Consider the following 25,625-nt stretch of genomic DNA (forward strand, 5'->3'; position numbering starts at 1 on the left):
TGGACCTTGCTTTGTGCACTGGTGCGCAGTCATGTTGGAACAGGAAGGGGCCATCCCCAAACTGCTCCCACATAGTTGGGAGCATGAAATTGTCCAAAATCTCTTAGTATGCTGAAGCATTAAGAGTTCCTTTCACTGGAACTAAGGGTCGAGCCCAACTCCTGAAAAACGAACCCACACCATAATCCCCCCTCCACCAAACCTTAGACTTGGCACAATGCAGTAAGATAAGTACCGTTCTCCTGGCAACCGCCAAACCCAGACTCATCCATCGGATTGCCAAGCGGAGAAGCGTGATTCATCACTCCAGAGAACACTTGTCCACTGCTCCAGAGTCCAGTGGCGATGTGCTTTAAACCACTGCATCCGATGCTTTGCATTGCGCTTGGTGATGTGAAACCCATTCCATGAAGCTCTCTACACACTGTTCCTGAGCTAATCTGAAGGCCACATGAAGTTTTGAGGTCTGTAGCGATTGACTCTGCAGAAAGTTGCTGACCTCTGCGCACTATGCTCCTCAGCATCCGCTGACCCCGCTTTGTCATTTTACGTGGACTAACACTTCGTGGCTGAGTTGCTGTCGTTCCCAATCGCTTCCACTTTGTTATAATACCACTGACAGTTGACTGAGGAATATTTAGTAGCGAGGAAATTTCACGACTGGACTTGTTGCACAGGTGGCATCCTATCACGGTACCACGCTGGAATTCACTGAGCTCCTGAGAGCGACCCATTCTTTCACTAATGTGTGTAGAAGCAGTCTGCATGCCTAGGTGCTTGGTTTTATACACCTGTGGCCATGGAAGTGATTGGAACACCTGAATTTAATGATTTGGATGGGTGAGGGAATACTTTTGGTAATGTAGTGTATGTGTACACCTGACTATGAGATTGTTGGACTTACCATTCCAAAACCATGACCATTACTATAAAGCTGCAGCTGTAATAGCCTCCACTTTTGTGGAAAGGCTTTGCACAATATTTTATATGTCTTTGTGAATTTGTATCCATTAAGTCAAAAGTGCCTTCGTATCAAAAGAGACACTGACGTCTGATGTGAATGAGAAGACCTGGCTTGCAATCAACGTTCCAATTCATCCAAAGGTGTTTAGTAAGATTGAGGTCAAGGCTGTGTGCCACTGAGTTCATCCACACCAAACTCACTGAACCATATCCTAACAGATCTTACAAATATAATTGATTTTATATTAGTTACAAATGGTACTGCAGTCCATCTTTTTTTTGCTTTTTTTCATCTCTTGTGGAGACCTTCTGCATTACCAAAGCTCATCTGTCTCTGCTTTTGTAATTTGACTATTTAGTCAAATAACTGCTACATTTGTCTCAGTTACTGTAAAATAATCCAGGTGGCCATCTGACTACTGTCCTCCTCCCACCCTGCCCTTGCCATGAGAGATTTAGCAGGCTTCAAGTAACACACTGCAGCCCACGGTGCTTTAGCACATGCAGACAGACTAATGTGTGGGTCGTGTTACTGATGGCATACTGTCAAATACTCACCACTGATGCACTCTCTCAAGCCGCCAACCATTCAGAAGTACGCATAGTCTGTGGTAGCATTTTTACATACTAGTTGAGACCAGTTGGAAAAGGTGAGACGTTTGCTAAAATGCAGTAATAGCAAGAATGTGTGATTTCTTAATTCACTTGACTTGACAGAAGCCAATTATTATAAGACTGATAATTTGCAAAATACCGGCAATACATCCCAAGTATTTGGAGCAAAATAAGAATATTTTCAGAAACAGTTTTTAGAATATTAGTGACAGTATGATTCATCTTTGCAAACAAGATTAGTTTGTGGCTCAGCACTTTCACCACCTCACAGCGGTCCACTGCTGCATCGAGAAAGTCAGACTGAAACTTTATTATGCAAAGAGAAAGTTATGCATCACCTGTATGCACAAACATTGCCAGGTTCTCTGGGACCTGCTTATCCCAGATGGATTGAAAGAAAGTGGAAAGTGTGTAGTCAGATGAGTCTATGTTTGAGCTTATATTTGGAAAAATGACCAATGAGTTCTCCTTGCCAAAGACTAATAGAACCAACCAGGTGCGAAAGCAAAAATCTCTCATGGCATGGGAATGCATCAGTGCCCATGGCATGGGTAACATACATACTTTTAAAAGTACCATTGACAAGGAAGCATATATTGGGATTACTTACGATTACTAGACAAGTAGCTCAGTGTACACTGATCAGCCATAACATTAAAACCACCTACTTGTTTCTACACTCACTGTCCATTTTTTCAGCTCCACTTATCATATAGAAGCACTTTGTAGTTCTACAATTACTGACCGTAGTCCATCTGGACCACCACAGAGCAGGTATTATTTAGGTGGTGGATCATTCTCAGCACTGCAGTGACAATGACATGGTGGTGGTGTGTTAGTGTGTGTTGTGCTGGTATGAGTGGATCAGACACAGCAGCGCTGCTGGAGTTTTTAAATACCGTGTCCACTCACTGTCCTCTCTATTAGACACTCCTACTAGATATAAAGTCAGAGACGATTGCTCATCTATTGCTGCTGTTTGAGTTGGTCATCTTCTAGACCTTAATCAGAAGTCACAGGACGCTGCCTACGGTATGCTGTTGGCTGGGTATTTTTGGTTGGTGGACTATTCTCAGTCCAGCAGTGACAGTGAGGTGTTTAAACTCCATCAGCGCTGCTGTGTATGATCCACTCATACCAGCACAACACACACTAACACACCACCACCATGTCAGTGTCACTGTAGTGCTGAGAATGATCCACCACCTAAATAATACCTGCTCTGTAGTGGTCCTGGGAGAGTCCTGACCATTGCAGAACAGCATGCAGAGAAACAGATGGACTACAGTCAGTAATTGTAGAACTACAAAGTGCTTCTATATGGTAAGTGGAGCTGATAAAATGGACAGTAAGTGTAAAAACAAGGAGGTGGTTTTAATGTTATGGCTGATTGGTGTATGTTAGTGTTTTGTGTAATCATGTTCTTACCTACTACAATCAATTTACTTATCAGTGTTCTTGTTTAATGGACAGTTACAAAACTCTTTTTTTATTAAGCATATACCTTTTACCACTTAAAACCTGGTTAAAAATGCCATTACTTTGTTACAATTATAACAATTTCTTGGAATTGTGTAATTCTTACTTGGAACCTTTAAATAGTTTTTGTCCTCAGTCCTGTTGCAAGTCCTGTTGCAAGTGTAAGCCAACTGTCCAGTCCTGTCATTGGACCCTACTTGCCTTCCAGTCCTGTCTACAGTTGTGTTGCAGGTCCCAGCCAGCCATCTAGAACCTTCTCTGATCCCAGCTGGAAGCCCTGCCCTGTCTCCATTACTGTCTCTGGTTCCAGTCATGTGTTGGTTCCAGCTGGTCCTTTAGTCTTGTCACCATTCCCATGCCCTCCAGTCATGTCCTAAGTCACGTCGCTGGTCCAAAGCAGTAAATTCTTATTGACTCTGTTGGAGTTTACAGCAAAACCAGCCTCATGTTGCCCCTGCCAGCAAAGGCATTCTGTCTGAGAGTGCAGTTTTGGGGAGGGAGGTGTTCTAAAACATGCTTTTCTGCCTCTGACCCAAGCTACAGACGTTTGCCATAGTTCTTGGATATAGCCAATATAAAACGTTTACTGATTATGCACTTGTGTTCTGCCTCTTCACCCCATGTTTCCTGTGTTTATCAGTTGCGCTTTCTCTCTACTTATAATGTGATGCGATTTGCTTAATTACTTATACATTTGCACATAATGAACTGTACAGGAATTGCCATGAATGTCCAGCAGCTCTTGAATTGCATTACTTTGCAGACATTTGTCTTTTTTTTTTTCTTGGTTTTTCACTTTTGTCTTGCATTTATCTCCTTACAGTTTTATTTATTTATTCATTTTAGATTGATTGATTGATTGATTGATTGATTTTATTAAACCATTTCATATTTTTTTGAAATAGATGCAATGCCTCTTATAAAAAAACAGAAACAGTCAGGGATAACACAAAAAGTCTGTAGACTTATTTCCATTGTGGTCCCTATTCAAGTCCAACAATAAGCAGCATAGCAAGCTTGACATCATAATACAATCTCTAAAACATAATGACACAATGCATTCATTTTAATTCATAAACATTATTAAAACTTTTAATTAGCAAAATTTCCCTTTTCATGTAACCATTTCTTAACAGCCTGTCTAAACCCTCGCAATCTATCACATATTTTAAAATGTCCTGGCAAACGATTCCACAACGAAACTGCTATAAACCTGAAAGAATCCCTACCCACTTTACTTTTACAGCATGGAAGTACTAAATCTGTGGATGATCTTCTTGTAAAATAACCATGAACATCCCTCACCTGAATAAAATAATTTTTAAAATACTGTGGAACAGCTCCATGTACAATCTTGTACACATTACACAATTCTATCAGAGCAACCCTATCCTGAACTTTTAACAACCCAATCATTTGAAAATTATTCATTTCCAAATGAGTTTTCATTGGGAGATTTAAAATAACCCTAACTAATTTGTTCTGTGATGTTTGAAGCCTAGTTTTAATCTGTTTTGCAATGCCATTATACCATGATCACCCATTTGTTCAAGTCTTACTTGGTTTTGCATTAAAGTTTTCTTTTCTACCTCTGCCTTACTGGCAATTGGAAATTGTGCTATCTTGACCTGAGTAATTGCTGTGTCAGTCTACCAGGAATTTTGGCTCAGAAGGGATGTAAACACTCATCTCTCTTCTAGTAAATAACCAGGAAAACCAGAAAACAAGACTCATGAAAGTCCTAGGCTTTTAAACGATTCAGTTGCCAAACTAAATGACTTCTGATAAGCATAAACTAGGCTATAGAGAGAACGGTTACATCATGCAAAATGCCAATGAAAAGGGGTTTACAGTAAAGTGTTAAATGTTCTATTGATTGTCACACTAAGTGGCTTAAAGCGAGTACAAATAACAGGAACCTTAGCAAACACATGACACAATGAATTGGGTACGAAATAGAGAAAAAATCCAATTCTTACTAAAGGAGCGTAGGGAGCTGTGTGCAATGTGACACCAGGCATTGACAGCACTTATCCATTTCCTTTCTCATTCAGCATTCTGTAGCCTCAGAGCAGCTGGAAGGAGATACCTAAATGCCTGTGGTGTAGAAGTGCCAGAGGTTAGAAAAAAGTTGGAGAGAAGTTTTTATATTATTGCTAGGTAATGCTAGATGTCCATTCTTTTTTGTAGGTCTGAAATAAATGTATATTTAGTGTGTAACAAAATGTTATTTAGTCAGTAGAATAGAATGCCTTTATTTGTATAATATAATATAATATAATATACATGTACACATGTACAGGACAACAAAATTCTTTTTTCACATAACCCAGCTCGTTTGGAAGCCGGGGTCAGAGCGCAGGGTCAGCCATTGTACGGCGCCCCTGGAGCAGAGAGGGTTAGGGGCTTGCTCAAGGCCCCAACAGCGGCTGAATGGCAGAGCTGGGATTTGAACTTGGTTGATAGCCCAAAGCTCTAACCACTGGACTACCACTGTCCAAAGTAACATTAACTTTTTATAACTTTGAAGCTGTAACATTATCAACCTCCTAAATACAAAATTATTAATATTACCTTGCAATTATTTAAGGATTTAGTGCTGTAGTTGTTGTATTTGGTTAAAATTAGCCACCTAATCTCACCTGTACCTGGGCCTTTTTTAAAGAGAGCTTTTAGTTTTTTCAGTGCTTGCCATATGTGTCTGTTACTACAAATCCAGCAGATCATTGCTGTGGAACGGATCCCCAAAACCTTGGTTCAGATATGTGTTAAATGCATTTATTTCCATATTCCTAAATTAATTCAGTTTGTGTACTCACACAAACAGTTACACTAATGAAGTAACAGATTCTGCTGTCACTGTTGCAAAAAAAAATGCCTTTTTATCATCAACCACATTGTCCTGGTCAGTGTCATGACAGGTTTGGTTTCACCAATTCTGCGCATGGCCCTGTCCAGGGTATTCCTGCCTTATGCCCAGTATTTCATGAAGAAACTGTATTGCTGTGACCCTGACCAGCACAAAGTGGTTGATGAAGATGAAATTAAATCATTGTTTGATTTTTTGTGCAAAATGCATGGTTGGTAGTCAGTATATTTCTGGAATAAGTACAATTCATGCCAGATGCAAAAAAGCCTTATTGTAATAATTTCCTTGTTACTATGTGACTTCAAAATTTTGGAGCTACTTTTAACAGAAATGGGTTACTGCAGGCAACTTGCATTAGAAGATTTGTCAATTGCACTTATTCTGTTCACAATTCCCCAGTGCAGATTATTCTGATGGCTGTCAGTGACGAGAAAATAGACTGTATTGTTGTGCATTTGATTTTGAATCGATGTAATAGCCTTTTTACTTTTAAATTACTTAATTAATTGTAATGACAAAGTGAAAACATGGTCATAGAGTTATTTGAAAATGTACCAAACTGTTCAATCCTTTTATTCATTACTTTGTAGAGCCCTGTTGTCATCAATTACAGCTCCAAGACCTCATACGTCACTATAAGCTTTTCACACCTGAATCTGGGCAGTTTATACCCTTCTTCATGACAGAAACTTCATTAGATATGACAGCAACTGCTATTTACAGGTCTCTCCACAAATATTCATTGGGGTTTAACCCTTGGAATTAGTCACATAATGACATTCATTGACCTGTCCAGAAGCCACACCAGTGACTGTCACCCCATTATGAGTTTGTGTTTTCTCTGGAGGGGGTATATAAGAATGTTTCTACCATCTTTCTGTCCCTGCCTTTGAGAAGCACCCCAAAGCACAATGCTGCCACAACCATGTTTTACTGTAGCAATGGTATTAGCCAGATGATATGCATTGCATGTTTTTTACCAGACATAGTGCTTGGAGAGACTCCTTTACATGTCATTTAGCAAATGTCAAGTAGGATGTCATGCCTTTAATTCATCTGTAGGTTCTCCTTTGCTACTCCTACCATAAAGACATGTTTTGTAGTGTTCTGCAGAGATGGTTGTCTTTTCCTACAAGACTTTTGGAGCTCTTTTAGAGTGACATTTAGGTTGGGTACTATCTGAATCCATTGTATGTCTTAAAGTTTGCACTTAATCTAACAAGATTTACCATATTTTGTCCTCTTAGAGATTAAAGAATGATACTGATGTTTAGTATCCAGGTAAAATATGTAATAATTATTTGATACGCATTCAAAACCATAATTATACCCACATACAAATTATATTCTTTTTATTACAAGCTTTGGCAAATATAAACTTGACACACTGGACGAGTAGTTTTTCTATTTGCAGTCTTCTAAATCTGCAATATTTCTGAAGAGATTTTCAGTGTTAGTAATGTAACTCTAATAAGAAAGAAGCATCCTCACTTCTGTGTGCTGTGTTACTTTAGATTCACGTACTGTCTATCACAAAAAGGCATATGTGCTATTATATCCACATCATTCCTCCACTTGTTCATTGTCATATTTCTTTGTTTTAGTTATGAGTGCTATACATCCTCAATAGCTTCCTGTTTGGCAGCCAATTTGTAAGATTTGTGGGGTTCTGAAGTCTGCAGTTATTCTTTCTGCATCAAAAGGGAAATTAAGCTGTACGGTTATATTCTCATGTTCACTGTATAGAACAGCTGTATTAATAATCATTGTGTATTCATATGAAGTACGGATCATCAGTGCTTTGGGTCGACAGATTAAATTTAGTCTTCATTAGGTTACAATACAAAGACCCATGCTTTTATACTTGAATCATTAAAAAAATGATAAGAGGACAGTGACAAATGTGTGTTGTTACAGTCCTTTAGTTGGCACATTTAGAAAGGGTGGCCCACTACTGTCTGGGTACCAACCTGTTAGCACATTGTGTCTATAGCCCCCATTTGATTGATTTATTTATTAGGATTGTATTGTCATTTTTTGCACTGGTTACATTCATGACAGGACAGGTAGTTACTGGTTACACAAGATTCATCAGTTCAAGTCACAGACAATTTTCTGTCTCCAGTTCACTATGGATTTTTGATTGTGGGATGAAACCGGAGCTCCCGAAAGAAACCCATGCAGACATGGGGAGAACATACAAACTCCACACAGAACAGGCCCTGACAGCTCCACCTGGGAACCGAACCCAGGACCTTCTTGCTGTGAGGCGACAGTGCTACCCACTGAGCCACCATGCCTCTCGGTCCTCATTCTTACATTCCAGACAATGAGAATTTAAAATTAACTCTGGAAGAGCACACAAGTGGCTGAATACAGTTAATAGGCTACCTATATTTTGGAATTATAATTGTTTTATTTTCATGTTTTACCACCGCTTTATCCTGGTCAGGGGTCAATGGGTCCTGCTTCCCTGGAATCACTAGGCGCAATGCTGTAGCCTTCCCCAGAGAGGATGTCAGTCCATTGCAAGACCATACTTTCATACCATGTTGTTGTTATTATTATTATTAGTAGTAGTATTACAGTAGTGGTAGTAGTAGTTTCCTTTGATTTTATTTGTTGTCATCAGACTATATTTGTTATTACTTTGCAAAGAACTATTACAGTAAATGAGTGCATCTAAGTCTGTATAACAACTCAGATTGAAAAAAAGCAACCACATCTGTCACCATGTATCAGAAATCGCATATGTCTGTCATACCATTATTTCTGTCATCGCATGACATAACTGACATCATTTTCTGCGAAATGAATGTTATTTACTGGATTTTAAATAAACGTAAACAAGTAATCATAAAATACATAATATAGTGTTTTTTACTATATTTGTACTATATTACGTAATTTGTTTTTCAGTATGGAAATTCAGCAGATAACCACTAAGTGTGCAATAAAACGTGCAGATGTTTGTTCCCTGTTGAGAATGTGTAATGAAATCAACCAAACATGGAATTTGACCCGCGGTGTTCAAACTTTAGCATAAGACTGTAATTATAGTGAAATTACTCACCAGTGGGTAAAGATGACATGGCGGCGTAATGATAACTAAACTAATGACAGTGGCTTCATTATTCTGTTGTCTTGAGTTGAGCATTCATGGTAAACACCTGCCAGATGCTGTTTAATGAGCTTCATGCCATTCTTGCATGAGTTAAAGGATTTTTGTGTGAGGAATGGACTGAGAATATTGAAACTGACTTTTCAGTGCATGGATCTAAGCAAGTGAAATGATTCGATTCAGGGCACAATGTAAACCCAATCAAAGGGTGGAAACTCTAGGTATATAAGTATAGAAACTATGAAGTAGTTAGAAATTATACTTCACTGCTATGTTGATGAAATACTTGAACTCCTTACAAGCTGCTTAATGAAAAATAGAGAAGTGCTTCACCCCAGCATTGAATGCATTTAATATGATGGGTTTTCTTGCAGGTACTATGCCATCTGTTGCCAGCCTCTGGTCTATAGGAATAAGATGACACCATTGCGAGTGGCTCTTATGATAGGAGGATGCTGGATTATCCCAACTGTCATATCCTTCTTACCAATAATGCAAGGCTGGAACAGTATTGGAATAAAAGATCTGGTGAGTCACATTTATAAGCTGTCGCGGCTATTCCAGAAGCGGCAGCATTTAATCATCTCTCTATTTCATCACTCAAATCAGTACGAGTAAACAAGCATGGGTACACAAACATCCTGAAAGTGATTACACATTCAATGTAATAATCAGCTGTTAAATGTGTAAATCAGGCCTGGTTTTGTTTCATTAGAGCATTTTAAGATTTATCCATATTTATGTGATTGCTGTATACATTTATTTATTGCATAAATAATTGCCTAAAGAATGATGAGATGAAGCTTAAGAGTGAGCAAGACATTGATCTAATAGAAACATCACTTAGCTGGTAGAAACATGGTTCAGCTTTCTAATAATTCTGCTTACTCCTAAAGCCCCTCACGGCCTCGCCCCTTTCCATCTTAGCAAAGTCCTTCGCCCTTAAGGCCTCAGCATACTTCATGCGGAGACGACGTTCGCCTGGCTTCGACGACCAATGTGACATAATTGCGGCGAACAACCACGGACGTCGCACAGAGGCTTCGCTCTCCTTGTTGCGCACATGGAAGCTGGGCAAACACAGCAGACGACAACACTCCACAGGAACGCCTGTGATTGAAAGAGAAGAGAGAGAAAAAGAGGCGTGCCATGAAAACAAACATGGACGATTTTGAGGAGCGTCTCAACTGTGATCATCGGCTACGTCCGAAATAGCATACTTTCATACTGAACAGTATGCAGGAGCGGTTAGTGTGTCAGAATACGTAGTATTCATTAAACAGTATATGAAAAGTACCCGGTTATTCTACTGCTTGGGCAGCCGATTTGGGGAAAGCAAACACAGCACACTTGCATACTAAAATAGCTTGCTTCTGTACCGGCCGAGCAGTGCGCACTGCCTCTAATATAGTACGTACTTTTTAAATATGCGATTTCAGATGCAGCCAGACGCTCGCAAACTTAATTTCGCAGAAAGTATGCGGAGGCCTTTACCGTCCCAACCGTGCCCTAAGATACTCTAGCACAGACCTTCTTGCAGATCCTCGTTTTAGATTTGTGTTGGTTCCTTCATCTCCTCCTTCAAAGGTCAACTAAAAACTTTAGTGCACATTATTCTTCTATCTCTATGTATTTTTTTAAGATTGTAATGTGTCTTTGGGAATGTAAAAGGTGCTATATAAATTTAATCTTCTTCTACTTATTATTATTATTGTTATTATAAGATCTGGTGAGCTTCTTCCCTATGTAAAACACAGGTCTGCTGTTGCCTTTCTTTACATTTTCTTCCAGCTCACTGCATAATCAATCCAAATCAGCTCGTTAATCTCTTCAGAGCATCATCTGCCCTTCACTTAGAAGTTTTCTGTATTCACGGGCGGAATTTGTTTTTGCTTCAAGCTTCGGTGACACTACTGAAATGTTAATTTTTTCTTCTTTTTTCTTTGGGGCCACCACAGATTATCATTCTGGTCTGCATACCTGATTTGGAAGCGTTTACACCAGATGCCCTTCCTGACACAACCCTCCTTGTTTTTATCTGGGCTTCGGTCTGGCACTAGGCACCTTCCAGTGGTCAGTCTGTTTGACCATCTCCCTCCAGACATAGCCAATCATGTCTGTGTAGACGCCCGACAGCACTGCTGAGATTCAGATGGCTAATCTCACTAGTGGGTCGGTGTATTTTACAGCTGAGCCACTCAAGTGCCATTCATAACTATTGAATAAACAAATAAACAAATGGCCCCTGGTGAAGTCTGATGTGCTGTAATAAATGTCATTCAGTCACAGAGGAAATGCAGTTTGAAAGACATCCTGAGTTTTTTTTTTTTTTTTCTTTTTACACCTTTGTAGTTGAGAGACGGTTTCACAAGTGAGGGATTTCAGGCTATTAATGATATTTTTAGATTCTGCATTAATAAACTCAGCATCATTAAATGTTATGCAAATGAATAAGCAGCATAAATCCTTGAGGAGGTGAAGGTTTTGTCTTTGATTTTGTGTTTAGAGGTTTGGTGTTTAGTGTTCTTCAAAATATCCACACTACATGAGCTTTATGCTAATAATGGTGCATTTTAGACAGCGATTTCCCAGCATGTTTTGAAGTTTTTCATGCATCACAAGGAAGTTCTGGGTGAGAACATACAATTGAGGGAACTTAGCATTTAACTATTTTTGTTTTTGTTGCTTAATAACAGTGCAAGCATCCACTTCAAATGTACACACAGTGTTTAACTTTGTATAACCAATTTGATTTGGTGTTTAGTGTTCTCCACAATTTCCACACTACATGAGCTTAATGCTAATAAATGTATATCGGACAGCAATTCTTCAGGATGTTTTGAAGTTCGGACTTTGAGAACACTGCCAGATTCATTGACTTTGTACCACAAAGGGGTTCATTAGTGGTTTTACATCAATAAAAAGCCCTTACAGTGGTAATAATTAAGCATGTTTACTGTCCATGAAAAAAATATTGCATTATTTATATTTAAACCCTATTTCCAGAAAAGCAAAATTTTGTAAATTGCAGTAAAGAGAAGAATCTGTAACTTGTCAATAATTTTTATTTAACTGAGAAAAGTAGATCACTTTTTTGTATTTTGTATATATATATACAGTGTATCACAAAAGTGAGTACACCCCTCACATTTCTGCAGATATTTAAGTATATCTTTTCGTGGGACAACACTGACAAAATGACACTTTGACACAATGAAAAGTAGTCTGTGTGCAGCTTATATAACAGTGTAAATTTATTCTTCCCTCAAAATAACTCAATATACAGCCATTAATGTCTAAACCACCGGCAACAAAAGTGAGTACACCCCTAAGAAACTACACCCCTAAATGTCCAAATTGAGCATTTTCCCTCCAAAATGTCATGTGATTTGTTAGTGTTACTAGGTCTCAGGTGTGCATAGGGAGCAGGTGTGTTCAATTTAGTAGTACAGCTCTCACACTCTCTCATACTGGTCACTGAAAGTTCCAACATGGCACCTCATGGCAAAGAACTCTCTGAGGATCTTAAAAGACGAATTGTTGCGCTACATGAAGATGGCCAAGGCTACAAGAAGATTGCCAACACCCTGAAACTGAGCTGCAGCACAGTGGCCAAGATCATCCAGCGTTTTAAAAGAGCAGGGTCCACTCAGAACAGACCTCGCGTTGGTCGTCCAAAGAAGCTGAGTGCACGTGCTCAGCATCACATCCAACTGCTGTCTTTGAAAGATAGGCACAGGAGTGCTGTCAGCATTGCTGCAGAGATTGAAAAGGTGGGGGGTCAGCCTGTCAGTGCTCAGACCATACGCCGCACACTACATCAAATTGGTCTGCATGGCTGTCACCCCAGAAGGAAGCCTCTTCTGAAGTCTCTACACAAGAAAGCCTGCAAACAGTTTGCTGAAGACATGTCAACAAAGGACATGGATTACTGGAACCATGTCCTATGGTCTGATGAGACCAAGATTAATTTGTTTGGTTCAGATGGTCTCAAGCATGTGTGGCGGCAATCAGGTGAGGAGTACAAAGATAAGTGTGTCATGCCTACAGTCAAGCATGGTGGTGGGAATGCCATGGTCTGGGGCTGCATGAGTGCAGCAGGTGTTGGGGAGTTACATTTCATTGAGGGACACATGAACTCCAATATGTACTGTGAAATACTGAAGCAGAGCATGATCCCCTCCCTCCGGAAACTGGGTCGCAGGGCAGTGTTCCAGCATGATAATGACCCCAAACACACCTCTAAGACGACCACTGCTTTATTGAAGAGGCTGAGGGTAAAGGTGATGGACTGGCCAAGCATGTCTCCAGACCTAAACCCAATAGAACATCTTTGGGGCATCCTCAAGCGGAAGGTGGAGGAGCGCAAAGTCTCGAATATCCGCCAGCTCCGTGATGTCGTCATGGAGGAGTGGAAAAGCATTCCAGTGGCAACCTGTGAAGCTCTGGTAAACTCCATGCCCAGGAGAGTTAAGGCAGTTCTGGGAAATAATGGTGGCCACACAAAATATTGACACTTCAGGAACTTTCACTAAGGGGTGTACTCACTTTTGTTGCCGGTGGTTTAGACATTAATGGCTGTATATTGAGTTATTTTGAGGGAAGAATAAATTTACACTGTTATATAAGCTTCACACAGACTACTTTTCATTGTGTCAAAGTGTCATTTTGTCAGTGTTGTCCCATGAAAAGATATACTTAAATATCTGCAGAAATGTGAGGGGTGTACTCACTTTTGTGATACACTGTATACACATTCAGAATTTGATGCCTTCAACACACATCCAAAAAGTTAGGACAAGGGCAAAATAAGTTAAAGTTACAGCATTCTGCAAAAAGCAGGTGAATTGGTAACAGGTGAGGGAATCATGCCTTTACAACCAGTGAATGGGTCATGGCTTACAGTATTGTGCCAAACTTGTAAAAAAAAAAAGCATTCTTAATGCATAATAATTTAGTCTTTGACTATCTACTGTTTAAAATATTGTAAAAAGATTCAGTCCATGTAGGGCAAAGCTGGAAGCCACTGTTGAATGTGCGTGAGCTTTCAGATGACCAAGCGAGCTGCAGTTTTACACAAAAAAATGCTCTGGGCCCAAGCTTATCTCCGAGAGACAATAAAAGTCTGTGTCCATTGCAGATGAGTCCATGGTTCAGCTTGTTTTCGGAAAAAACTACATTGAATTTGCAGAGCCAAAAATAAAAAGATCCCCCAAACCATTATCAGTAAAAGGTGCAAAAGCCAACATCTCTCATGGTCCGGCATTCGTGACTTGCATATATGCGGAGACGTATATTGGGATTTTAGAGAGACAAATGCTCCCATCAGGGTGACGTATTTCCCCCGAAAGTCCATGATTGTCTCAGCAAGACGATGCAACTTTCACACAGAATGTGTGTGCTTTAAAATGGGTTTTCTTTTGGATACACAACTGCAGGATAATTAAAGTTCCCAGAAGAAAACTCCCATGGCAATTCCCCATATGTGCTTTGTTTGTTTTCATGTCATTTTCTACACCCCTTCTTTTCCACACACCTTCTCCCTACTGTCCTCTTAATTGTTTTTATGTTTAACTACCCCATTTTTCTTTCTGTTCCTCACTAAGCATTGCTATTCTTAGCCCACAAAGCTTTTTTTCCAGAATTCTTGATTTGTCTACCTGTTTTATGTGACTGTTTCATGTTTCTTTGGTTCTGGACCCTGGTCATGAACCATGTTCCGGGTTCCCGTGCTCTGTCCTGTGTCCTTAATGTACTTCTCTCCCGGTCTTGACCCTTGCCTGCCTATGGATTATGATAATGGATTTGTACTAATAATATGTTATGCACTTGTGTCCTGTGTCATCTGTCTACCCCATGACACAGGGCCACACACCTGTGCAGAGCACCAGTCAACTTCAACTTTATATTCAGGTTTCCTAAATATCTTCTGGGTGAGAACGTACAGTTGGTGAAAACTAGTGTGTAACTACTTCTGTTTTTGTTGCTTAATAAAAGTGCAACCATCCACTAATCTTGTTCACTCTTTAAACTCCATGATTCTTTTTTAATTTTATTAATTAATTTATTTCTTTTTTAAGCAGACACTTTTAGTAGTGTGGCTAATAATTGTTCCTTTGGGTGTTTGTTTTGTAACGAGGCTGGACCAAGCTTGATCTTAATAGTAGTGGGCTAACATAGTAGACCGCTGAGCCACCCAAGCAACCTAAAACATAGCCAAACATTTGGAACAAGACATTAAAATAATGCACCCAATGTATAAAAGTGTATAATCTATTTATCATAGATGTTGTACTATCAGTTTTAAACTTCACACAAACATTTGCATTAATAAAAATGGTTAAGGAGGTTCTGACAGGTCACAAAGACAAAAAGCAAACTTAAATGGAAAATGAGAATGTAAAGAGAATACAGCATGGAACACTGTATGTAGTTGTGATCTTACTGTTTTCCTAATGGTTTCGTTTGTAAAATGTGTCTTTTTTAAGCTTATAAATACATACTTTGTGGTCATATTTATAAAAGCAAAGTAAAAAAAACATTTAAGTGGATCCATGCACTGGAAGTCTTGTATAATAAATAACCCAAACAATGGTGACTGATCACATGTTTCCTCTAACTGTATTTGCAGCAAATTTAATCGTTAATTGGTTAATATCGTTAAATATCATCAGATCTAATCCATGAACCAGCAAAAACATATGACATTGTCCCCAGTCAAGTGAGTTTTTCATAGTTTTAGATTTAGAGGCTAATGCACCCATGTTAATGAGAAATAATGAAGCTATGTAAGTTTTGTTAAAGGGCAGTACACATGAACAAATCGTCTTAATTACTGTAAGTATTTTTACCCATCATCTTGTCAAAAAGCTCAAAAAATTAAAGAAAGAAGTGTTCTTTGAGAGCAAAGAAGTACATGGCCAAACGTCTGTCATCACCCCAGCTAATTATTGAAATTATGTGTTTTTACAACACTTACTGATAATCCACAAATGTCCAATCATTTAAACCAATTTTTGAAGAAAGTAGAATGTCACTTGTGAGCTATGCCTTAACATTGGTGCCCAACCTCACAAATGCTCTTTGTACAGAATGGGCACAAATTTCCAGCAACACGCTTCACCAAATCTTTAACAAAGCTGTTCCCAGAAAAGTGAAGGTGGAAAGGTGGGTGGGAGGGGTTGGCTTCATGTTAATGCCAGTGGGGTTGAAGATCAGATGAGATGTCCAACAGACTAATGGTCAGGTGTTCACGTCCTTTTGTATGTTTATTTTTGGCTCTAAGTGTACGCATTATGTTGTTTAGACTGAGACAGGATAATACAGAACATAAAGATTGGGTCCAGCAAATGTGCATCTCACAGAGTGCAAGAAATTGATTTATTTCCTAGGGATTTTAAGTGTTCTTCAGCTAAATGTAAATGGAAGGTTTGAGCCAATATCATCAGTGTCTCAGGTCAAGACAGAGGGAACTAGAGGCTTTTTATTGTGGTTTAAAGGTCAAGGTTTTTAAGGGCTGTATTTTGAAAAGGCTATTTGAAAAGGTTAATGGTGTTCAGGTTAAGGTCCTTACCGTTAACATGGTAAGAACAACGTTACACCTGACCAGTGAGTAATTGACAAGTTCCTTTGGCCGAGAAGTCACAGAGTGGAATACCAATGAACCTGGCTAAAAAAAAACTCAACATTACTTGTGACATTTAGCTATTTGTGTGCAGAACTGGGGATTTGTTTGTGGGTGTAAATCTCGATCCTTCCCTCAACAGATAGAGGAGCGTCGGTTCAGCGGCAACTCCACAGTGTGCGTGTTTATGGTGAACAAGCCGTACGCGCTGACCTGCTCGGTGGTGGCCTTCTACATCCCTCTGAGCCTGATGGTGCTCGCCTACCAGCGCATCTACGTAACAGCACGCGAGCACGCCCGCCAGATCAACATGCTGCAGAGAGCAGGCGGCGCGGGCTCGACCGGCCTGGTGGGTAACGCCGGGCCCGAGAGCGCCGAGCATCAGCGCAATCACAGAATGCGTACAGAGACCAAGGCAGCAAAGACGTTGTGCATCATCATGGGCTGTTTCTGCCTGTGCTGGGCTCCATTTTTCATCACTAATGTGGTGGACCCTTTCATAGACTACACAGTGCCTGAGCAACTGTGGGCTGCCTGCCTGTGGCTGGGCTACATAAACTCCATGCTCAACCCCATTCTATACGCCTTCCTCAACAAGTCCTTCCGTCGTGCCTTCCTCATCATCCTCTGCTGTGGCCACCAGCGGTACAGACGGCCTTCCATTCTCGCACCCAGAACACCATGCGCAGCCACGCAGATCAACGGCTCCACACATGTTCTCAAGTAAGTGAACTCTATCTAAACTCTACTGTTTCTGGAAGGGCATTGTTTTAAACATTTTTTCTGGTTTGTAAAGTGCCGTATGGCAGGCAGTGTTTGTATTGGAATCGTTCTGCTCAGTGTTAAGGAGCTCTAGACTTCCTGCACTGACTAATAAGGATGACTTCCTGTCTATGGTTATAATAAAACACAAGGGCTGAACTTTCAACTCATGTTGTTTTATTGTCATCCAAAGGTAATGAAAGAAATCAAAATTGGCTTTTATGTTTTTATGCTTCGATATAAAATATATGCTTCGTGTTTTTATTTCGGTCAGTTTCATATTTATGTTTTATTAAAACTAGGCGTTGTATACACAATATTTTTTTTCAATTTATTTATATTATATTTTATCCAGAGTTTGATCAAACTGTTTACATAAATAAGTAATCTGGCAGTTGTAAAACTCCAGATCTCTATGACACAATACTTACTTTTATCTCTTAACACGTTGGCTGCCGGCAATGCTTAGGCTTTCTACAGTTTCTTTTGTTTTTGTTGTAACAGGGCCAGGTGTAGCAGGATTTTAATTGAAAATGAACCCAATTTGCAGAATGCTTAACCTAGGTAGAACAAAACTGTGCCCAAAGAGCCACAAACTAAAAGGGTTAAAGGTAAATAAAAGTGGTGGCCAAATAACAGAAACAAACTAAGTAACAAATAAAAGACACAAAACATCTGCAGCTCACAACAGTGAATGTGAATAGGAAAGGGATAGAGCAGAAATGTAAACTGGTTGTTATAATATGGCAAGCTACTTAAGAATAAGCCAGGAATGTCTATGAACAAGTGGCAGCCCATGCTTTGGGACTCACTCAGGAAAGGCCAATAAGTGCCATGACACTGGATGAGTTTCCAAGAAAAATTAAAATTTGTAATATATAGACACTTTTCACCTGGAGCAAATTAACACTAAACTAACAATCATCTGCTTATAAATGGCAATGCAGACGAGCATGATTCTGTAACCATCATTACCACCACCACTACCAGGGCAAGCCTGCTATTTTTTTGGATTAGGGGTTTTTTTTTTTACATGCATTTACTATTAAACATTAAACATTTCTTTTGTTGTTTTGGAAATTGTTTTGTTACCACTTTGGTATGAGACACCTCTTTTAACCAATACATCTTTTATGGTGCTGATTTTTTTTAGCAAGCATGGTAACCACATAGTAAAGTAATCCGTAGCTTGTAATAGTTCTGCCTTTTTACATCCTGCTTTGTATCTTGTGTGTGTGTGTGTGCGTGTGTGTGCGTGTGCATGTGCGCAGAGCGTTGACACAGAAAAACACTTGTAGGCGCACTGCTGTGGCTGGTGTAAAGGCAAATATAGATTACTGTAGGCACAAAATCGACATGTTTTGATGGCTTGTTAGAACATCTGTAGGACTTATAGTCAGTATTAACATATTTCTCTTTGTGTTGTAGCTGAAGGCATTTTACAGGCTAGATGTAAAAAGGCAACAAGGTAAAATGCAAAGCTGCTCAATCTGTGACTGCTGCCTGCATAAACACCGCATTAGGTATTACAGTTTTACTAAAGCTGCTGCTATTAAATTCAACCTGTTACACCCACTTACAGTGCTTAGCTTTATGTGCAGAGCTTTGAAATGATCCAATACAGAGCCTGAAACAGAACATTTCAGAAAGTGTTAAATTAATTACTAAATTAACCCCGTGGTGTTCATAGTTTTGTTACTCAGCCAGTGTTTGCGGGTCTGGTGGACCCACCCCATTATTGTGTTTTTAAATCAATACAGCCATAACTTATATAACATATAAAATATCAACCTTAAGAAATGTAAAACATTTGTCGGTCTAAGAAACACCAGCCTGAACAGATACAGTATCTATATCAGTCCACACATCAGGCCCACTGAACACAGTCTATTCATCCTATACAACACATGAGGCACAGCTTTACTGTGTGTTGCATACATTCATTTGATGCATGTATGCTGTGTCTGTCTGTGTCTCTGTCTGTTTCTCTCTGTGTCTGTCTCTCTGTATCAGTATGTCTGTCTCTCTTTCTCTCTGACTGCGTGCCTTCCTGTCTGTCTCTGCCTGTCTGTTTTTTTTCTGTCTGCCTGTTTCTCTCTCTGCCTGTCTCAGCCTGTCTGTCTGTTTTTATCTATCTGTCTCTTTGTCTCTGTCTGTTTGTCTGTTTCTCTCTCTGTCTCTCTGCCTGTCTCTCTGTTTCTCTCTGTCTGTCCATCTCTTTCTGTCTGTCTTTCTCTCTCTGTGTGTCTCTGTCTGTTTCTCTCTGTCTGTCTTTCTGTCTGTCTGCCTGCCTCTCTCTCTCTGTCTGGCACTCACAGAGACACACACACTGACAGCAGGACATGTTGTAGTAGGATAGAGTAAAGGCACACACTTTTATACCTGCGGGTCCAGTAGACCCGAACACCACATGTGCAAGCTGTAGCCTAGTGGTTAGGGCACAGGACTAGTAATCACCACCGCTAGGTTGCTGCTGTTAGGCCCTTGAGCATGGCCCTTAACCCTAAGTTGCTCAGACTGTATACTGTAACTGTAATGTAAGTCGCTTTGGATAAAGGTGTCTGCTAAATGTAAATATAAATGTGTAGGGGGGGTGTACAGTGTGGACTCATTAAAAACATGTTATTTTGTATGTTCTTCACACAAAATGAGCCAAAGGCAAGGAGTCTGAGGTTAAAATAATAATAATTTGCATCATTTTTATTTTGGTAAACATTGAAAACGGGTCCCACAGACAATGTCAATTCATATGAAGACACTGGGGCGGTGGGGTGAGGCAGCCCTCAGGTAAAGCACCCTAGCCCACTAGTTCCGACATCTCGAGTTCACAAGTTATTAGCTGGCCGGGCGCCTACATGGACAATGACTGTCTTGTCAGAGGGAGGGATGCCATAGGGATTTCTCATAACTGCTTCAATTACAACCTCTGCTGGCTGATTGATGGCGTCTTTATGTGCGATACGGATCCCCATATGAACCCACCTCGTGCAGGTGAAAAACAATCAGCTAGTGCACACGTGTGTTAGTTACGGCTCTTCACAGTCAGGAGCGGAGGTCTACAGCAGTAGAGGTGTAATAATCATTCATTCATTCATTGTCTGTTTTACCAGCACTTTATCCAATTCAGAGACGCTGGAGGTGAAATATGATTGGGTAAAATGAAGACACTGGTGACAAAACTGTGTGGGGCATAAATGGGCTGAAATAGGATTCGATTCAGGGTAACTACTTTCATTTTGATGAAAACAGAAAAAGGCAGTTGTTATATAAAAATGTTACAACATTCATTCGTTTTCTTGTTGTACCACCGCTTTATCCTGGCCAGGGACATGGCAGGTCCAGTTTTTCCAGAATCACTGGGCACAATACAACAGTGGACAGTAAGGCATTCCATCATGGGGACCTCAGCCTACTCCTCCCCCAGATGTAGCCAAGTCTGTGTTTAGACTCCTGATTAGCCAACAGCACCAGTGGAAATTCGAACCCTGGATCCCAGCAGTAGTGGGTTAGTGTAATATACGGCTGCACTACCTGAGTGCCAGGTTAAATTATTTTTAAGCACATTTATAAAAATGTATGATTGTCAACAATGTTTTGACAAAGCTAGTATGCCTTTTGGTAAGTACATCTAGCTGTCAAGCACTCATTAAAGTCACATAATTAAAACAAAATTGATGGCTTGAGTAAACATACTATTTTCTTGTACCACTTATCAATATACCTTGTTGGTCTTGCACTTATGACATGTATAGTCATGATTTGTAGCAGGAAACCTACCGACAGGGCCTGTATTGTTTAGTTAAATGTTTTACACTAAGCAGCATAGGATAGACGTTCCCATAAGAGATTGAAAAAAAGGCTGAGAATGAGAGCAAAACCTTCATGTTACTCTCCCACATTTATCTAACTATCTCTCTTTCTCTCTCCCACTCTTTCTATTTTTGTCCTTCACTTAAAAAACACTGTGCAGTTTTTCAGTTTACGTGGTCTACTAAATTCTTATTAGTTTACTTCCTTCTGACAAATCTACCAGGCTAAAAACATCAAATTGAGATCTTTTGAACACTTAAGTGTTGTAAAAGTCATGAACGAGAGCTCCTGCAGAGAGGGGACTTGTGTAGGACAGAAAGGTCCTGTGTTTTTACTGGAGGCAACATACTGTATCAGTTTAGCCGAGTTCAGTTCAGCTAGCCTTGTTGAACTACATTCCTCCAGAAGAAATACCAAATTAAAAATGAATTGGCTGTTTTTTTGGTTCTATTACTAATACCTTTGAAAATTGTGTGCACATGCTTTAAAAACTGTATCCTGTGTTACAACTTAGCAATGCATTTCTTAAATACAATATTTATCATATAATCACTAAAAACACAACCGCACTGCTCATGAATCAGCCATCAATCAGAACAGTTCAGTGTACAAAGGCAGATCTTTCTAGAATGATGAAGGATGCATGGTGATGGGTGTATTTTTAGAATTATTTACTGTGGCAGTTTATTAATAACAGATTAGGGTTTGTTGAATAGATTTTATAATGTGTATGTGAACAGGATGCAAGCTTTCACAGAGGCTGAATATTAATCATGTGGTGTCATCACCTTGTCCTTTCATTCTGCTAGAGCTAGTCAGCATTTTGACATGACATTTAAACATACCGTTTTTCTGAGATGATTTAATCATGGGCTACAATTGTGTATTATTATAATACTAGAAAAAATATTAAATATTTTCATGTTTTATCACCTCTGTATCATGATTAGGGTTGTATGCGGCCCCCATCCTTTTCAGAACAACTGGGAGCAATGCACCAACACACTCCGGAAAATGTGTTATTCCATCCAATTTATCACAGGGCCAGGCAGCACGGTGGCTTCTACCTAGCCACAGTGCCGCCCCGAATTGGTCTCTTCATATGTAGTATGGCTCTCTGTAGGTCTCCCTGTAAGGTGAAAAGATGCAGTGGTACAAGTGACAAAATAATTACAATAATTTCAGGGAAACATATAATAATAATAATATTAGCAATAATAAAAATAATAATAATAAAGATTATGATACTATGGCCATGCTGTGGTCTCCACAAACACCAGATCTAAACACAGTTGAAAACCTGTGGTACATTTTGGACTATTTTATTACCACCGTAATCGAAAGTAGAATTATCTTTATGAGAAATTGTGTTCTATTCTTGTAGTACAGTTACTGATATGTTTAGAATCAATGCCAAGGAGCAGTAAAGCTGTTCTGATGGCTGTTACAGGCCCAGCACTCTACTAAATAGTTTTGCCTTCAATTCAATACAGATTGTGCTATTTCACATATTTTAGTAATGCAGTACAAACACTTGTTCTGATTTGTTTATCAAAGTTGAGCATCTGTGGTATTTCCAGTTGTAACAGTTTTAACTAGTTAGTTTTAATGAAGGTAAAGAAATTTTTTTCACATAGTGTATTATTAAATTGGTCAAGTTTCAACACAATTTGAGCCTTTGTAATCTTATAAACCTTTCTCAGAAGACAGCAACAATGTACATAGCACATTAGCACCAATGTGATGCTTATTTAAAACCTCTCATTTGTAGCTATGGGAACAGCACACAACAGGAATGAATAAATCATTCTAATTGCATGAGATTCCCAGTGGAAACAGTGTGCTTGGACACTGATGATTTTGAACTGGAGGGATTTATTAGGATATTTTTGAAAACATGCATATAAAAATCTTTGCCTAGTCCTGCAAAAAACATATGTATTATTTCTGGCTTGTGACGGTCATGTTTAATGTTCTGTTTTGACATGCTGTGACAGTTTAATCTGTGTCATACATAGCCTGTTTGTGTACTGTGACTATCACAACTCACATCAAATGACTTTAGTAATGACTGTTTTTTTGGAATTTTTACCCCAGCATTTAAAGTTTTTACATAAAAAGAAGAAATGTGATCCATTTAAATAAATTATTTTGATGTTTAGATATTTTGATGGGAGATTTCACACCTGTTAGTCCAAGTCAAAGACCAAGTTAAATTTAAAATGAGTACAGTGGTACCTTGTAACTCAACGTCCCTAAACTCAAAATCTTTGAAACTCAACGCCATTCATCGAGAAGTTTCCCTTAAACTCAACGTGTTCAGTTTGTTTTAAAAAAATGAATTTATTTAATTTCAAATTAACAGTGAACAGTCGCAGGCTGCTCCGGTGGCGCAGCGGTAAAAACACACGCTGGGATCCCAAATACATCGTATCGAATCTCAGCTCTGCCTGTCGACTGAGGCTGAGTGGCCACATGAACAATGATTGGCCTGTTGTTCAGATATGGGTGGGACTAAGCCGAATGGGGTCTCTCTCTCTCATGACTGGTGCAATTACGACCTCTGCTGGCTGATTGGTAGCGCTTGCACAGAGATGAGAAATAAGTGCTCTTAGGGTGTGTCTCTACGTACACAAGGCTAGGCTGCACTGCACTCGTCAAAGTGTAGGTGATAAGCTGCCCACGTGTCGGAGGGGGCGTGGGTTAGCTTCATTCTCCTCAATCAGAGCAGGGATCGGCATTGGTGGAGAGGAAGCATGACGCAATCGGACAATTGGACGCGCTAAAAAGGGAGAAAAAAGGGAGAAAATGCATAAAGAAAAATTTTTTTTTTTAAAACAATGAACAGTCGCTTTGTTCAGCGCTCAGCTTGAGCGGTGTGGTAACACGTCATCAAAGTGTGAATATGAGACGAAACTGCATTTGTGTGGAATAACCGTCAGATTCACTCTGAAATATATATATATGTATATATATACAGTGTATCACAAAAGTGAGTACACCCCTCACATTTCTGCAGATATTTAAGTATATCTTTTCATGGGACAACACTGACAAAATGACACTTTGACACAATGAAAAGTAGTCTTTGTGCAGCTTATATAACAGTGTAAATTTATTCTTCCCTCAAAATAACTCAATATACAGCCATTAATGTCTAAACCACTGGCAACAAAAGTGAGTACACCCCTTAGTGAAAGTTCCTGAAGTGTCAATATTTTGTGTGGCCACCATTATTTCCCAGAACTGCCTTAACTCTCCTGGGCATGGAGTTTACCAGAGCTTCACAGGTTGCCACTGGAATGCTTTTTCACTCCTCCATGACGACATCACGGAGCTGGCGGATATTCGAGACTTTGCGCTCCTCCACCTTCCGCTTGAGGATGCCCCAAAGATGTTCTATTGGGTTTAGGTCTGGAGACATGCTTGGCCAGTCCATCACCTTTACCCTCAGCCTCTTCAATAAAGCAGTGGTCGTCTTAGAGGTGTGTTTGGGGTCATTATCATGCTGGAACACTGCCCTGCGACCCAGTTTCCGGAGGGAGGGGATCATGCTCTGCTTCAGTATTTCACAGTACATATTGGAGTTCATGTGTCCCTCAATGAAATGTAACTCCCCAACACCTGCTGCACTCATGCAGCCCCAGACCATGGCATTCCCACCACCATGCTTGACTGTAGGCATGACACACTTATCTTTGTACTCCTCACCTGATTGCCGCCACACATGCTTGAGACCATCTGAACCAAACAAATTAATCTTGGTCTCATCAGACCATAGGACATGGTTCCAGTAATCCATGTCCTTTGTTGACATGTCTTCAGCAAACTGTTTGCGGGCTTTCTTGTGTAGAGACTTCAGAAGAGGCTTCCTTCTGGGGTGACAGCCATGCAGACCAATTTGATGTAGTGTGCGGCGTATGGTCTGAGCACTGACAGGCTGACCCCCCACCTTTTCAATCTCTGCAGCAATGCTGACAGCACTCCTGCGCCTAGCTTTCAAAGACAGCAGTTGGATGTGACGCTGAGCACGTGCACTCAGCTTCTTTGGACGACCAACGCAAGGTCTGTTCTGAGTGGAACCTGCTCTTTTAAAACGCTGGATGATCTTGGCCACTGTGCTGCAGCTCAGTTTCAGGGTGTTGGCAATCTTCTTGTAGCCTTGGCCATCTTCATGTAGCGCAACAATTCGTCTTTTAAGATCCTCAGAGAGTTCTTTGCCATGAGGTGCCATGTTGGAACTTTCAGTGACCAGTATGAGAGAGTGTGAGAGCTGTACTACTAAATTGAACACAACTGCTCCCTATGCACACCTGAGACCTAGTAACACTAACAAATCACATGACATTTTGGAGGGAAAATGACAAGCAGTGCTCAATTTG

General features: G+C 39.9%; 1 protein-coding gene across 1 annotated transcript in view; it reads left to right on the forward strand.

Annotated features, from left to right (window-relative positions):
* The window catches only part of htr4 (5-hydroxytryptamine receptor 4), a 136,142-nt gene that overhangs the window by 63,710 nt on the left and 46,807 nt on the right, over positions 1 to 25,625 (forward strand). The window contains exons 5-6 of the mRNA XM_062999958.1: positions 9,422 to 9,575; positions 16,814 to 17,394. Of these exons, the coding sequence (XP_062856028.1) occupies positions 9,422 to 9,575; positions 16,814 to 17,394 (735 nt within the window). The remainder of the gene's footprint in view (positions 1 to 9,421; positions 9,576 to 16,813; positions 17,395 to 25,625) is intronic.

This window comes from Trichomycterus rosablanca, chromosome 8 (genome assembly GCF_030014385.1).
Source record: "Trichomycterus rosablanca isolate fTriRos1 chromosome 8, fTriRos1.hap1, whole genome shotgun sequence".
NCBI lineage: Eukaryota > Metazoa > Chordata > Actinopteri > Siluriformes > Trichomycteridae > Trichomycterus > Trichomycterus rosablanca.